This window comes from Nicotiana tomentosiformis, chromosome 3 (genome assembly GCF_000390325.3).
Source record: "Nicotiana tomentosiformis chromosome 3, ASM39032v3, whole genome shotgun sequence".
Lineage (NCBI taxonomy): Eukaryota > Viridiplantae > Streptophyta > Magnoliopsida > Solanales > Solanaceae > Nicotiana > Nicotiana tomentosiformis.
In genome coordinates, this window is record NC_090814.1 from 45,043,079 (window position 1) to 45,056,075 (window position 12,997).

A 12,997-nucleotide genomic window follows, 5' to 3' on the forward strand; every position below is an offset into this window, starting at 1 on the left:
GTTCTTATTTACCCATGAGTTGAAACTGTGTATTGCCCTTTGGGAAAAAGTATTTCAAGAATAAGTGGTGTATCACTCGTTTATGATTTTAACTTGTGCTTCAATTGGTAGTCATTTTGCTCCATTCTTTGGAAAGAAACTCATTGTGTTTAAAGCCTTCATTACTAATGAACTTAAAGTTATGATTTCCGGAATATTCTATATGTTGATGTTTATGATGATAATCCTTGAAAGTAAAGAAATGAAAGTGTGGAATATGAGATACGGCCACCGTGCCTTGAATGAAGAATCATATGAATGGCCAAGAGAGCCAATGAAATAATGATGTTGTGAGTGGTTGAAAGTACTAATGAAGCTATACATGGTATGAACGGTTATGAGATGAACCGAGAGGGCACCCGCATCCTCTTCAGGCGTGGCCTCGACAACCTGGCAGTTCTTCTATCTCCACTTTTGGGGCGGGAGTGCTATGTCGCTTCCTCAACCAATTCAGTTGTGTCACTCTTGAGATTGGTTGTTTACACCAATCACTGACAATAGCCAAGGATCTGTGTGACAGGGCCTGAAGGTGTATACTTCTTCTATACGAGCTTATCACTTTATGCCAATAAACTTCTAAAAAATTATACCACCAAGTAGAATACTAAATGAAATGTTTGGGAAGTTTTTTGAAACACATGAAATCCTAAAGCAAGAAGGTTACCTCATCCTTAGCATAGCCAAAAGCTTCTAACTCCTTTAATAGTTCCTTTGACTTCTCAAACAAACCTCCTTTCACGTATACCTTCAACAAAGTTGTGTAGACTACCTGCAAACACATCATGAGCAGCATAATGAGTTTTTAAAGAAAATTTTGAGCGCTAGAAGTGACAATTCGGAATTTAAAATGGAAAGATGAATTAAGTTGCCAAAAACAGTTTGATTCTAGGCATATTGCAGTCTGCAGTGGAACAAAAAATACTAATCTTAAACTTGTCAAAAAAATTCATTTAGACACCACAACAAAGGTCATGACAGCCACCTAAAGTATGCGCAAAATGTGCTTATTAGAAGACATGACATGGCAAATGTGTGACTTTCACCCAAAATCAAGCCCATGTTGCTGGAAAGATTTAAAGTTTTTCCCTGGAAAAATGAATTTCCAGCCATTTCCCAAACAACTGCATTTTTGCAACCATCTTTCTCAACGCACTTTCTTCCTCCTCTTCTGTGAGGCTCACACCAGATTCAGACCCTATAATCATCATCTTCTTCTTCTAATACTTGTGAGGGATCATGCAATTAAATGTGATTTTCTAAGTGTATTACTCCAATGATTTCGTAAGCATTCATGTTTATTTAATTAATATACTTTAAATGAAAATTTCACATGCACGTTTATTCAATAAGAACTATTGTACTTCCGAGTTAACCATTTGATTTCAAACTTAATTTTTTGGACCTAAACATCAATATTCAAGTATCACTTAATGAACTCCAAACACTTGCAATTAGTTTTACTATCCAACAACATTTTGTTTCCTTTTTTCTCAAATTTCAACAAAATGGTGAAAATTGAACTAAAACTAATTTTCTCCAAAATTCAAGCTTCTATTTAGAGATGTTATCTTTCCACATTATTAATCGACTTTAGACATTAATTTTACTTCTTTAAAGTGGGGACTCGCTTTTAAGAAATTAGTGTCTATTACTCTTTTGGAGACCATCAATAACCAACTTGAGCATATAAGAAAATATTTATTTCCGAGTATAATATATTGAGCAAGTTTTATTTAACAAAACCCTCCATCCAATTTAGGGTTATGTGTGTATCCCAAAGTTTTGGCATTCAAAGAGGAATTAAAAATCCAAATATACTAATATTGTCAACTAAAGTAAATTTTCATTTTTGAATCATAGTTTCCTTTATGCTCCCTTAGTTAGTTTTTTTTTTTTTTTTTTTTTGCTATCTATTTTTCTAGGATTTTCTCAGAGATACAAACACAATATAATACGTAGTCAAACTTAATCATCTCTACTAATATTTTGAATGAATTTCAAAAAAAGATATGTCATAGCTATTCCTTCCTCCACTGTTATATTTTTTTCCTAGCCTCTACTCTTGTTGGGAAATCTAACAATAAAGTTCTATTCCTTCTTTCATTTCATCAATGTTTCAACCTTTATATTTTTTTCTTACGGGAAAGGTCCAAATATCCCCTTGAACTATGCGAAACTGAGAGGATTTGCTCGCCGTTGATACTTTGGCACAAACATGACCTTGTCGTCCAATACTTGCTCCAAATATGCCCTTATTTTAAACAGCCCTATATGGACATATTTGGTCCCACGAACAGCATATTTGGCCCAATAAAGTTCTTAAGCTTTTATGTTATCTAGTTATCTTGTTTGGTTCATGACAATGTGATGGAAGTTTGGAATGAAAATTTCCCTCAAATCGATTGTTTTCCTTCCGTGAACCTTAAATACGAACAAAGAGAAGCAAAGTGTAAAAAAGCCTAAACCATTTGTGGAACACCTATATCAATAAACGTCTGAACGGCCTCATATGCCTCAAAACACCACTAAATAGCCACTCTCGGCATCACAATCATAAAAACTAATACAATACACAAGTCTAGCCACCATAGGCAATAAATAAATCAACTGCATCAATCAAATTTGCCGAATCTCAACTCAATACCAAAAAATAAATTACTTACTCGCTCCATACAAACAAAACATGATACACTTGTTTTGGGAACAAAGAAAAGCATGGTTTAGGAACAAAGAGAAGCAAAGTGTATAAAAACCTAAACCATTTGTTGGAAGAGAAACCTCTCAAATTGGCCGGCCATTGTATAGGTTACTCTTCCAACAAAATGGTTTAGGTTTTTCTACATTTTGCTTTTCTTTGCTCGTATGTTATTACAAACTTCTATTACATTGCTATGAACCAAACAAGATAACGCGCTTAAGAACTTTAATGGGCCAAAAATGCTCTCAAAGTATGTGTGTGGGACCAAATATGCCCTCTATATAGAAATAAGGGCATATGTGGAGCAAGTATTGGACAACAGGGTCATGTTTGTACCAAAGTATTAACAACGGGCAAATACGCTCAATTTTGCATAGTTCAAGGGCATTATTTGGACCTTTTCTGTTTTTCTTATACAATTCATCGTTTTCTTTTTGTCAGTAAATGCTTAATGTTATAAAATTCTTTTTTGGCATGGAATCGTGAAGCCAAGGAATTACTTGGTACCAGAAGTAGCTTACATTCACATCATAAAATTTAGAGCGGCAAATTTGGAAGTTGCCCTTTAAATTAATTAATACTATATTAAAAGTACGAAGGTCTTTAGCGAAATGTAGTTCGCCTTTTTTACCATTAATAAGTAAATTTTATATTGGATAAAATTATAATTATAAACACAAAAATTCAGCAATAACTATTACAATGTCATGGGATGAAAAAGGAGAAATAGAAGAATATATGGCAGCAATTAATTTTAAAATTGCCGTTGGATAAAAATAAGGAAAAAAGAACAAGAATGATGCTACTTTATGTTTAGGATTCTTCCCAATTAATGTCAATTTAGGAACAATTACTGTCAATTAAGGTTTAGAATTCATTTCCAGAATTGTCAAAGGAAAAAGTGAAGAACGCGTTTAGGATTCTGCAATTAATGTCGCTTTAGGTTTGAAATTCAAAAATTAATATCACTTTAGGATTCAGTACTCGATCCTCCCTTTTTTATTTTCTAGAATTTTAAAAGCAAAAACATTTAGAATAAGGTGTTGTACACTTCTATAAAAGAAGACATTGTTCCACTTGGTTTTTCATAAACTCTTGGTACTTGCTTATAATTTGAGGTAAATTTTCTAACCTTTATACTTTTCTTTAAGTAATGTAATATATAATAATAGAGTATTGATAGACAATTGCAAATTAAAAGTTGTCAATTGTGGTTTCTGTTTATGTTGTCTCATGTACGATTATCAGTTTACAATTGATGTATTTATAAATTTTGTACAAGTTGTTTGGATTATTGCATTCGGTAATAGAAAATTGGTTAGGCACTCTAACTCACATCAATTAAAGATTTTATTATTTCAAGATTATCTTTGCCCAATGTTTTATAATTATAATCTATACTAGGTCAAGTTGTGAAAAAATTATATTCAATCACCTCTTTTAATATACACGATTTAGAATTTGTGTTATTTAAGAGTAGACATTGGCAATTGTCATCCTTGCATCTAGCAGAATTTTGACAGGTTCATCGATTCATGTATAAATTATCTAATTTAATGAATTTAAGTTTTATCAGTTAATCCGTATAACTTGATGCATCGTGATAGAACATTCTACGCGTGCTTATTGTTGACAAGTTAACTTTAATTGATGTAATTGTGTGTAGATATTTTTATTTTTGTGAGTGAATAAATTTTAAACCAAAGCTATGGAAAACTATTCAAAATAAAGCGTACTGCTCAGTTTGATGTTAAAGGAAGAATTTGTTCTTTATTCGGGGATCAAGTTAATCAGTTGCGTAGCCTTAAAAAAATTTATGTTCACAAAATATTATTAGTTTTTATTTCCTTTATCATCATGAAACAAGTACATTGAACATTACTTTTAACGTTATCTTTGAAGCAAATTTGTCATTTACATAATTTTGTAGTACAATTTGACTTTATTACTATCTTTATTTGGTATTAATATGTAAATTTGTAAATAAAACTCTGTTTAGATGGAAAAAATCGTTGTATGATACAACAACATCATCAACAACAACAAACCCAGTGTAATCCCACAAGTGGGCTCTGGGGAAAGTAGTATGTACGCAGACCTTACCCCTACTTTCAAGAAGGCAGAGAGGTTGTTTCCGGAAGACCCTCGGCTTAGAAAAAATAAAAAGAAGGGCAGCAACAACCACACCAATTAGAAACCGAAGCAAAAATACAAAGATACAAAACTAAAACTGAGTATTGTAATCAGAAGGATGGAACGAAAGCAACGACAAGTAAACACAGAAGTCAAGGAATACGAAAATACATAAATAACGCCAACTCATGTACTAAAGCTATTGTTACAGACAGAGACAACGCTAGGCGACCTATCCTAACCCTTTATCTTGTTACAGACAGAGACAACGCTAGGCGACCTATCCACACCTTCCTATCCATGGTCATGTCCTCAGTGAGCTGGAGCAATGCCATATCTTGTCTAATCACCTCTCCCCAATACTTCTTCGGCCTACCTCTACCTCTCCTTAGGCCCTCCAGGGCCAACCTCTCACACCTCCTCACCGGTGCATCTGTACCTCTCCTCTTCACATGCCCAAACCATCTAAGTCTCGTCTCCCGCATCTTGTCCTCCACAGGGGCCACGCCCACCTTGTGCCAAATAACTTCATTTTTAGTTTTATCCAACCTGTTATGCCCACACATCCATCTCAATATCCTCATTTCAGCCACCTTCATCTTTTGGATATGGGAATTCTTGACTGGCCAACACTCCGCCACATATAACATAGTCGATCAGACCACCGCTCTATAAAACTTACCTTTAAGGTTAGGTGGCACATTCTTATCACACAAAACACCTGAAGCGAGCCTCCATTTCATCCATCTCGCCCCAATACGATGTGTAACATCCTCGTCGATCTATCCATTCCCTTGTATAACTGACCCAAGGTATTTAAAACTCTCTCTCCTAAGGATGACTTGAGAGTCAGGCCTCACTTCTTCGTCCACAACCTGAGTTGTCCCACTGAACTTGCACTCCAAGTATTCTATCTTGGTCCTGCTCAACTTGAAACCTTTAGACTCCAGGGTCTGCCTCCAAATCTCTAACCTCTCATTAACACCGCCTCGCGTCTCGTCAATCAGAACAATGTCATCAGCAAATAGCATGCACCATGGCACCTCTCCTTGCATGTGGTGCGTCGGCGCGTCGATCGCCAAAGCAAATAGAAATGGACTGAGGGTTGAACCCTGATGCAACCCTATCATAACCGGGAAGCGTTCCGAGTCCCCTCTCACTGTCCTCACTCGAGTCTTAGCTTCATCAAACATGTCCTAAATAGCCCTAATGTAAGCAACAGGAACACCTCTAGTCTCCAAACATCATCACAAACCTACCTTGGTACTTTATCGTAAGCCTTCTCTAAGTCGATGAACACCATATGTAAATCCTTCTTCCTCTCTCTCAAAATAGTAAAAAGCGAGCGCTTTCTCGCTTAAAGCGAGAAGCGAGGGCTGATCCGTGATGCAAATAGAAATGGACTGAGGGTTGATCCGTGATGCAACCCTATCATAACCGGGAAGTGTTCTGAGTCCCCTCCCGCGGTCCTCACTCGAGTCTTAGCTTCATCAAACATGTCCTTAATAGCCCTAATGTAAGCAACAGGAACACCTCTGGCCTCCAAACATCTCCACAAACCTACCTTGGTACTTTATAGTAAGCCTTCTCTAAGTCGATGAACACCATATGTAAATCTTTCTTCCTCTCCCTCGGGATAGTAAAAAGCGAGCGCTTCCTCGCTTAAAGCGAGAAGCGAAGCGAGGCAAGGTATCTGGCGCTTCTGTTAGCTGAAGCGTAGCAGATTTACAAAAGCGCTCGCTTTCCCTGAAAAAGCGAGAAGCGATGAAGCGATGCGAAGCGTAAGAAGCGAGTGCTTCTACTTATAATTGGGTTGCCAACGTATTTAATTGAAAAAGCTATTTTTTTTTAAAACACAATCGAGCAGCAGCAACAGAGAGAAATAGGCGACCTAGGATTTAAGTTTTCTACACTTTTCAACTTCAAGATCATCAAGTTTGGTCCCAGGTATTTGATTTCTTCTTCCTCTTCCTCATTCTCCTACTTCTTCTTCTTCTTCTTCTTTTTCTTTTTCTTTCATTGTTTCAGCGTCCAAATAGCATCGAAATGCTGGCAAAATTTTTTTTTTCCCTTCAGTTCTTCTTTTTCATTCTTCTCCTCTTCTTCTTCTTCATTTTGCTGTACTGTTTCAGTGATAAAAAGATTGATATGCTGCCCATTTTTTCTTACAGTTACATGTGTTGTCTATGCAGTATTTATTTTAATATATTTTTTAAAATTTCGCTTCATTTCAAAAAAGCGAGTGCTTCGCTTCTCGCTACTCGCTTTAAGGGGCTTGTCGCTTTTACTCGCTTCACGCTCTTCACAACACTGCTCTCCCTATACTGCTCCATCAACCTCCTAACAAGATGAATAGCTTCCATAGTCGAACGTTCTGGCATAAATCCAAACTGGTTTTCACTTATCCTCCTCAAACTCAGCTCTACCACCCTCTCCCAGACTTTCATAGTATGGCTTAGTAACTTGATGCCTCGGTAGTTGTTGCAACTTTGTATATCACCCTTGTTCTTATACAGTGGGACCATCGTACGCATCTCCATTCTTCGGGCATATTCTAGACAAACTTGAAAAATGAAATTATGGTTGAAATAACTAATTATACAAGTCCTTATAAAATATCAATATATAGTGCGGTATTGAGCAAGCAAAACTTGCAAAACGTACTATCGTGGGATTATGCCATGTGAACCATGCTTACTGAGTGTTTCGGGACATGCTCAATATATAGAGAAGCATTTACCTATACAAAGAACTTTTAGAATATTATGTGCGGAGCGCTTACTCCAAGACATCGATAAAAGGAAAAACAAGAGCAGTGATTGGTCGAATTGCTGCTGATAAGGCATCTAATATATATATATATATATATATACATATATATGGGTCATACTAACCTACTGCATGAAGGTAGTAGGTTAGCACTTTCCCCCATTTTTGATTTTTCAAATTTAACCCTCTAAGCACATGCTAACACATTAAATATAAGGACATTTTTGTCTCTCCACTGAATCTTTCTTCTCACTCTACATTTTGCTGCCAGATTGTACTTGCAAAACCCAACCATTTTCTTGCCCATCTCCACCTCCGACCAAGTGCAGCAATTTATTTCCTTTTGTTAGTTTACAGATATGTATAGTGTAGTCTTGTCCCACATTGGAAGAGGTGTATTATCTCCTTGTAGTGTATAGCTATAAATAGGGACCTCTTGTATTGTATTTATCATCCAATATCAATAACATATTTTCTCCCGTACTTTCTCACATGGTATCAGAGCATTAGTGAGAAAAGATCGTTGTGCGTCATTCCAGCGTTAACCGGGAAGAAAAAACTTAGTCATCGTTCAATTTTTCCGGTGACCTAAGGCTTGTCTAAGTGAAAGTCACTTTCTGTCGGTGTTGTGCTAAAACCAACACCACCACGAGGTAGATCACCCTCCGACGACCAACCCCTGAAATTTTATCCGGCAGAAAAACCGCCACGCTCCTCCACGCGCCGGCAACAACTTTTCCGGCGAGGGTTCCAGCCATTTTTTCGCGAAGCTTATTCAGGACAGTGTGCTCTCCTCAAAATTCCGAGCCTAGCCATCTAACTCAAATCAAATTCCGACCATTTTTATATTTTTCCGGCGTGAACAGTGACATTTCCGGCCATTGTTTGAAAATATTTCTTCAGGACAGCTTGCTCCCAAAGGAATTCCGAGTCTATCCATCCTGGTTACGACAAATTCCGACAACTTTGGAATTTTCCGGCGTGAATAGTGTTTTCGGCACAAAATAGTGTTCTGTTTTCCTGCTGTAAACAATGATTTTCAAGCTATTTCTTCAGTTTTCTCACAGGAGTTACTTATTTCCACTATTTCAAGTTAACCCTACTACAACAAATTGTAGCGACATGGGAGCCGATGCTTTGAATAGTCGGATGGTTTCTTTAGCAGAGTATATTGAGTTCCTTCAGTATAAAGCATGTAAGCAGACATCTTCTGAGATAGCTTCTATTGTTCAAACAGGTAATAGCGTGACTTGTTTCTCCCAATCTTCATCCTCTCAGTCTTGGGTCATTGATTCAGGTGCATCAGATCATATTTCTGGTAACAAATCTCTTTTCACTACTATTTCGCATTCTCAATCTCTTCCAAAAGTCACAATGGCCACTGGGTCTCAAACCATGGCAACTGCAATAGGTCAAGCAAGCCCACTTCCTTCCTTACCTTTAGATTCAGTCCTTTATGTTCCCAATAGTCCTTTTAATCTCATAATTGTTAGTCGCTTAGCCAAATCATTTAAATACGCTGTTTTATTTCTTGATGACCATGTTTTTATACAGGAACGCAGTACGGGGCGGATCATTGGTACCGGGCGTGAATCAAACGGACTTTATTACCTTATCCTTGTTAAATCACATGGACTCACATCTTGTCTTCCTTCTACAACTTGTCTTGTTACTGATTCACCAGATTTATTTGGGACATCCCAGTTTGTCAAAACTTCAGAAAATGGTATCTGGTTTATCTCACTTGTCAGCTCTAGAGTGTGAGTCATGTCAGCTCGGTAAGCATACCCAATCCCATTTCCCTCGGCGTCTTGATAATCGAGCAGAGTCACCTTCCACGCTGAAATTCAAAATCAATTTGGGGTTTCTGTTCGCACATTTCGTAGTGATAATGCCCGAGAGTATTTGTCTTTCCCATTTCAGCAATTTATGAAATCTCATGGGATTATTCATCAAACATATTGTCCGTACACATCTCAACAAAATGGGGTAGCTGAAAAAAAGAATAGACATCTTATTGAAACTGCTCGTACCCTGCTCATACAATCTCATGCTCTGTTGCGTTTTTTGGGGGATGCAGTTCTTACATCTTGCTATCTTATTAATCGTATGCCATCTTCAGCTATCCAGAACCAAGTTCCATTCTCTGTCATGTTTCCCCACTTACCTTTGTTCTCTCTTCCACCCCGTATCTTTGGAAGCACTTGTTTTGTCCATAACCTTACTCCAGGAACAGATAAGTTAGCTCCTCGTGCTCTTAAGTGCGTATTTCTGGGTTTCTCGAGAACACAAAAGGGGTATCGATGCTACTCTCCTGACCTCCAGCGGTACCTTATGTCCGCTGATGTTACCTTCTTTGAAACCCAATCATACTTCACAGGTTCAGGTCATCACTTAGATATTTCTGAGGTACTACCAGTTTCATCTTTTGGAGATTCAGTCACTCCAGCTCCACCACCACCTACAGCTCCAGTTGTAGCTCCACCACCTATAGCTCCAGTTCCACCACCTACAGCTCCAGTTCCACCACCTATAGCTCCGGTTGTAGCTCCACCACCTATAGCTCCAGTTCCTCCACATAATCCAGTTCAACCTTCTGCAGCTCCACCACTCTTGACTTATCATCGTCGTCCACATCCAGCATCAGGCCCAAGTGATTCACGCCCCGCATCAGATTCTGCACCTACTGCGGACTTGTCTCCTCTTAGTCAACCAATTGCACTCCGCAAAGGTGTACGATCCATACTTAATCCTAATCCCCACTATGTCGGTTTAAGTTATCATCGTCTGTCGTCACCTCATTATGCTTTTATATCTTCTTTGTCCACTGTTTCTATCCCTAAGTCTACAGGTGAGGCACTATCTCATCCAGGATGGCGACATGTTATGATTGACGAGATGTCTTCTTTACATGCGAGTGGCACTTGGGAGCTTGTTCCTTTTCCTGCAGGTAAGTCTACTGTTGGTTGTCGTTGGGTTTATGCAGTCAAAGTCGGCCCGAATGGCCAGGTTGATCGGCTTAAGGCTCATCTTGTTGCAAAAGGATATACTCAAATTTTTGGGCTTGATTATAGTGATACTTTCTCTCCCGTGGCTAAAGTAGCATATGTTCGTCTCTTTTTGTCCATGATTGTTGTACGTCATTGGCCTCTTTATCAGTTAGACATTAAGAATGCTTTTCTCCACGGTGATCTTGAGGAAGAAGTTTATATGGAGCAACCACCTGGTTTTGTTGCTCGGGGGAGTTTAATGGTTGTGTGTGCAGATTGCGCAGGTCACTATATGGTTTGAAACAGTCCACTAGAGCTTGGTTTGGTAAGTTCAGCACAATTATTCAGGAGTTCGGCATGACTCGTAGTGAGGTTGATCACTCTGTGTTTTATCCGCATTCTGCTCCTAATCTGTGTATTTATCTAGTGGTTTATGTTGATGATATTGTTATTACTGGTAATGATCAGGATGGTATTACTAATCTGAAGCAACATCTCTTTCAGCACTTCCAGACTAAGGATCTGGGCAGATTGAAGTATTTTCTAGGTATTGAAGTCGCTCAGTCTAGCTCAGGTATTGTTATTTCACAGCGGAAGTATGCCTTAGACATTCTTGAGGAGACTGGAATGATGGGTTGCAGACCTATTGACTCTTCTATGGACCCGAATGCTAAGCTTCTGCCTGGACAGGGGAGCCTCTTAGAGACCCTACGAGATATAGGAGGTTGGTTGGCAAATTGAATTACCTCACAGTGACTAGACCTGACATTTCTTTTCCGGTGAGTGTTGTAAGTCAGTTTATGGTTTCTCCCTGTGATAGTCACTGGGATGCAGTTGTTCGCATTCTTCGGTATATAAAGTCAGCTCCAGGCAAAGGATTACTATTCGAGGATCGAGGCCACGAGCAGATTGTTGGGTACACAGATGCTTATTGGGCAAGATCACCTTTTGATAGATGTTCTACGTCTGGATATTGTGTTCTAGTAGGAGGTAATTTGGTCTCGTGGAAGAGCAAGAAACAGAATGTAGTTGCTCGATCTAGCGCCGAAGCCGAATATTGGGTCATGGCTATGGCGACGTGTGAGTGTGGGTCAAGCAGTTGCTCAAGGAGTTAAAGTTCGGAGAAATCAGCAAGATGGAACTAGTGTGTGATAACCAAGCTGCTCTTCATATTGCGTCAAATCCGGTGTTCCATGAGAGAACTAAACACATTGAGATCGACTGTCACTTTGTCAGAGAAAAAATACTTTCAGGAGATATTGTTACAAAGTTTGTAAAGTCGAATGATCAACTAGCAGATATTTTCACTAAGTCTGTTACTGGTTCTCGTATTAGTTACATGTCTAACAAGCTCGGTACATATGATGTGTATGCACCGGCTTGAAGGGGAGTGTTAGTTTACAATTATGTATAGCGTAGTCTTGTCCCACATTGGAAGAGGAGTAATATCTCCTTGTAGTGTATAGCTATAAATAGGGACCTCTTCTATTGTATTTATCATCCAATATCAATAACATATTTTATCCCGTGCTTTCTCACACCTTTCTTTATTATGTTTTTCTCTTCCTCCACCATATCTATCTCCATCTTCAAAACTCTATCTTTGCACCCAAAATTTGATGAAAACCCACTATCTGTTTGTTTGAAAAAGATGATTTTTTTGCTGTGGGGAAGGACCTAAAAATGCTAAGCATTTTTTAGTTGTGGACTTTAGGTTTTAGTAAAGGTGACAAACGGGTGGGCCGGGCCGGTCCGAGTCGAGAAAAAAAGTGACCGGTCGGTCACCAATCCGGGCTGGGTTCCGGGTTCGACAAACCGGGCTTAACGGGTCCGGCCCCATCCGGTCAAAAAAGGAACCGGAACGGTTCCGGGCCTACCGGTCCGGGCCGGGCCAGTTTTGTGTATAAATTTTTTTTTTTTTTATATAGATTTTGTATAACTAAAGTAAAAATATAAAAGAAAAAAATAATCCTATCACCACCCTGCCACCAACTCCAACGCGATTGAAGAAGTCGGCGATTCCTCACTGTGTTCAAAAACGTTTTTCTAATTCTCTTGTAATTAGGGAGATTCTAATTCAGTAACCATAATTAGCAGGTGTTTTGCACTTTCAAGGAAAAAAATAGCTTAAAATACAAAGATAAGCGTGCTTTGTCTTGGATTGGACATATCTTTATGACTTTATGGGGACATGCACCTTTAAAAAAGCTAAGCTTACTAAAGTTTGAACATTATTTAAGTAATACAGACACTACTTCTTGGACAGGACTATTGAGTTTAAAATCATTTTACAAAAACATAATAATATAAACAATATAGTAATTATGGCGTGGTCGATGCTTAAATGGTTAAAATAATTAAACAGCCA

General features: G+C 38.3%; 1 protein-coding gene across 7 annotated transcripts in view; it reads right to left on the reverse strand.

Annotated features, from left to right (window-relative positions):
* The window catches only part of LOC104110501 (pentatricopeptide repeat-containing protein At1g10910, chloroplastic), a 49,295-nt gene that overhangs the window by 19,597 nt on the left and 16,701 nt on the right, over positions 1–12,997 (reverse strand). For all 7 annotated transcript variants that reach the window (XR_011414698.1, XR_011414699.1, XM_070196913.1 and 4 more), the window contains one exon: positions 704–808. Coding sequence is in view for 5 of the 7 variants with exons in the window: in XM_070196913.1 (XP_070053014.1) it covers positions 704–808 (105 nt within the window). In the remaining 2 variants the exon portion in view is untranslated. The remainder of the gene's footprint in view (positions 1–703; positions 809–12,997) is intronic.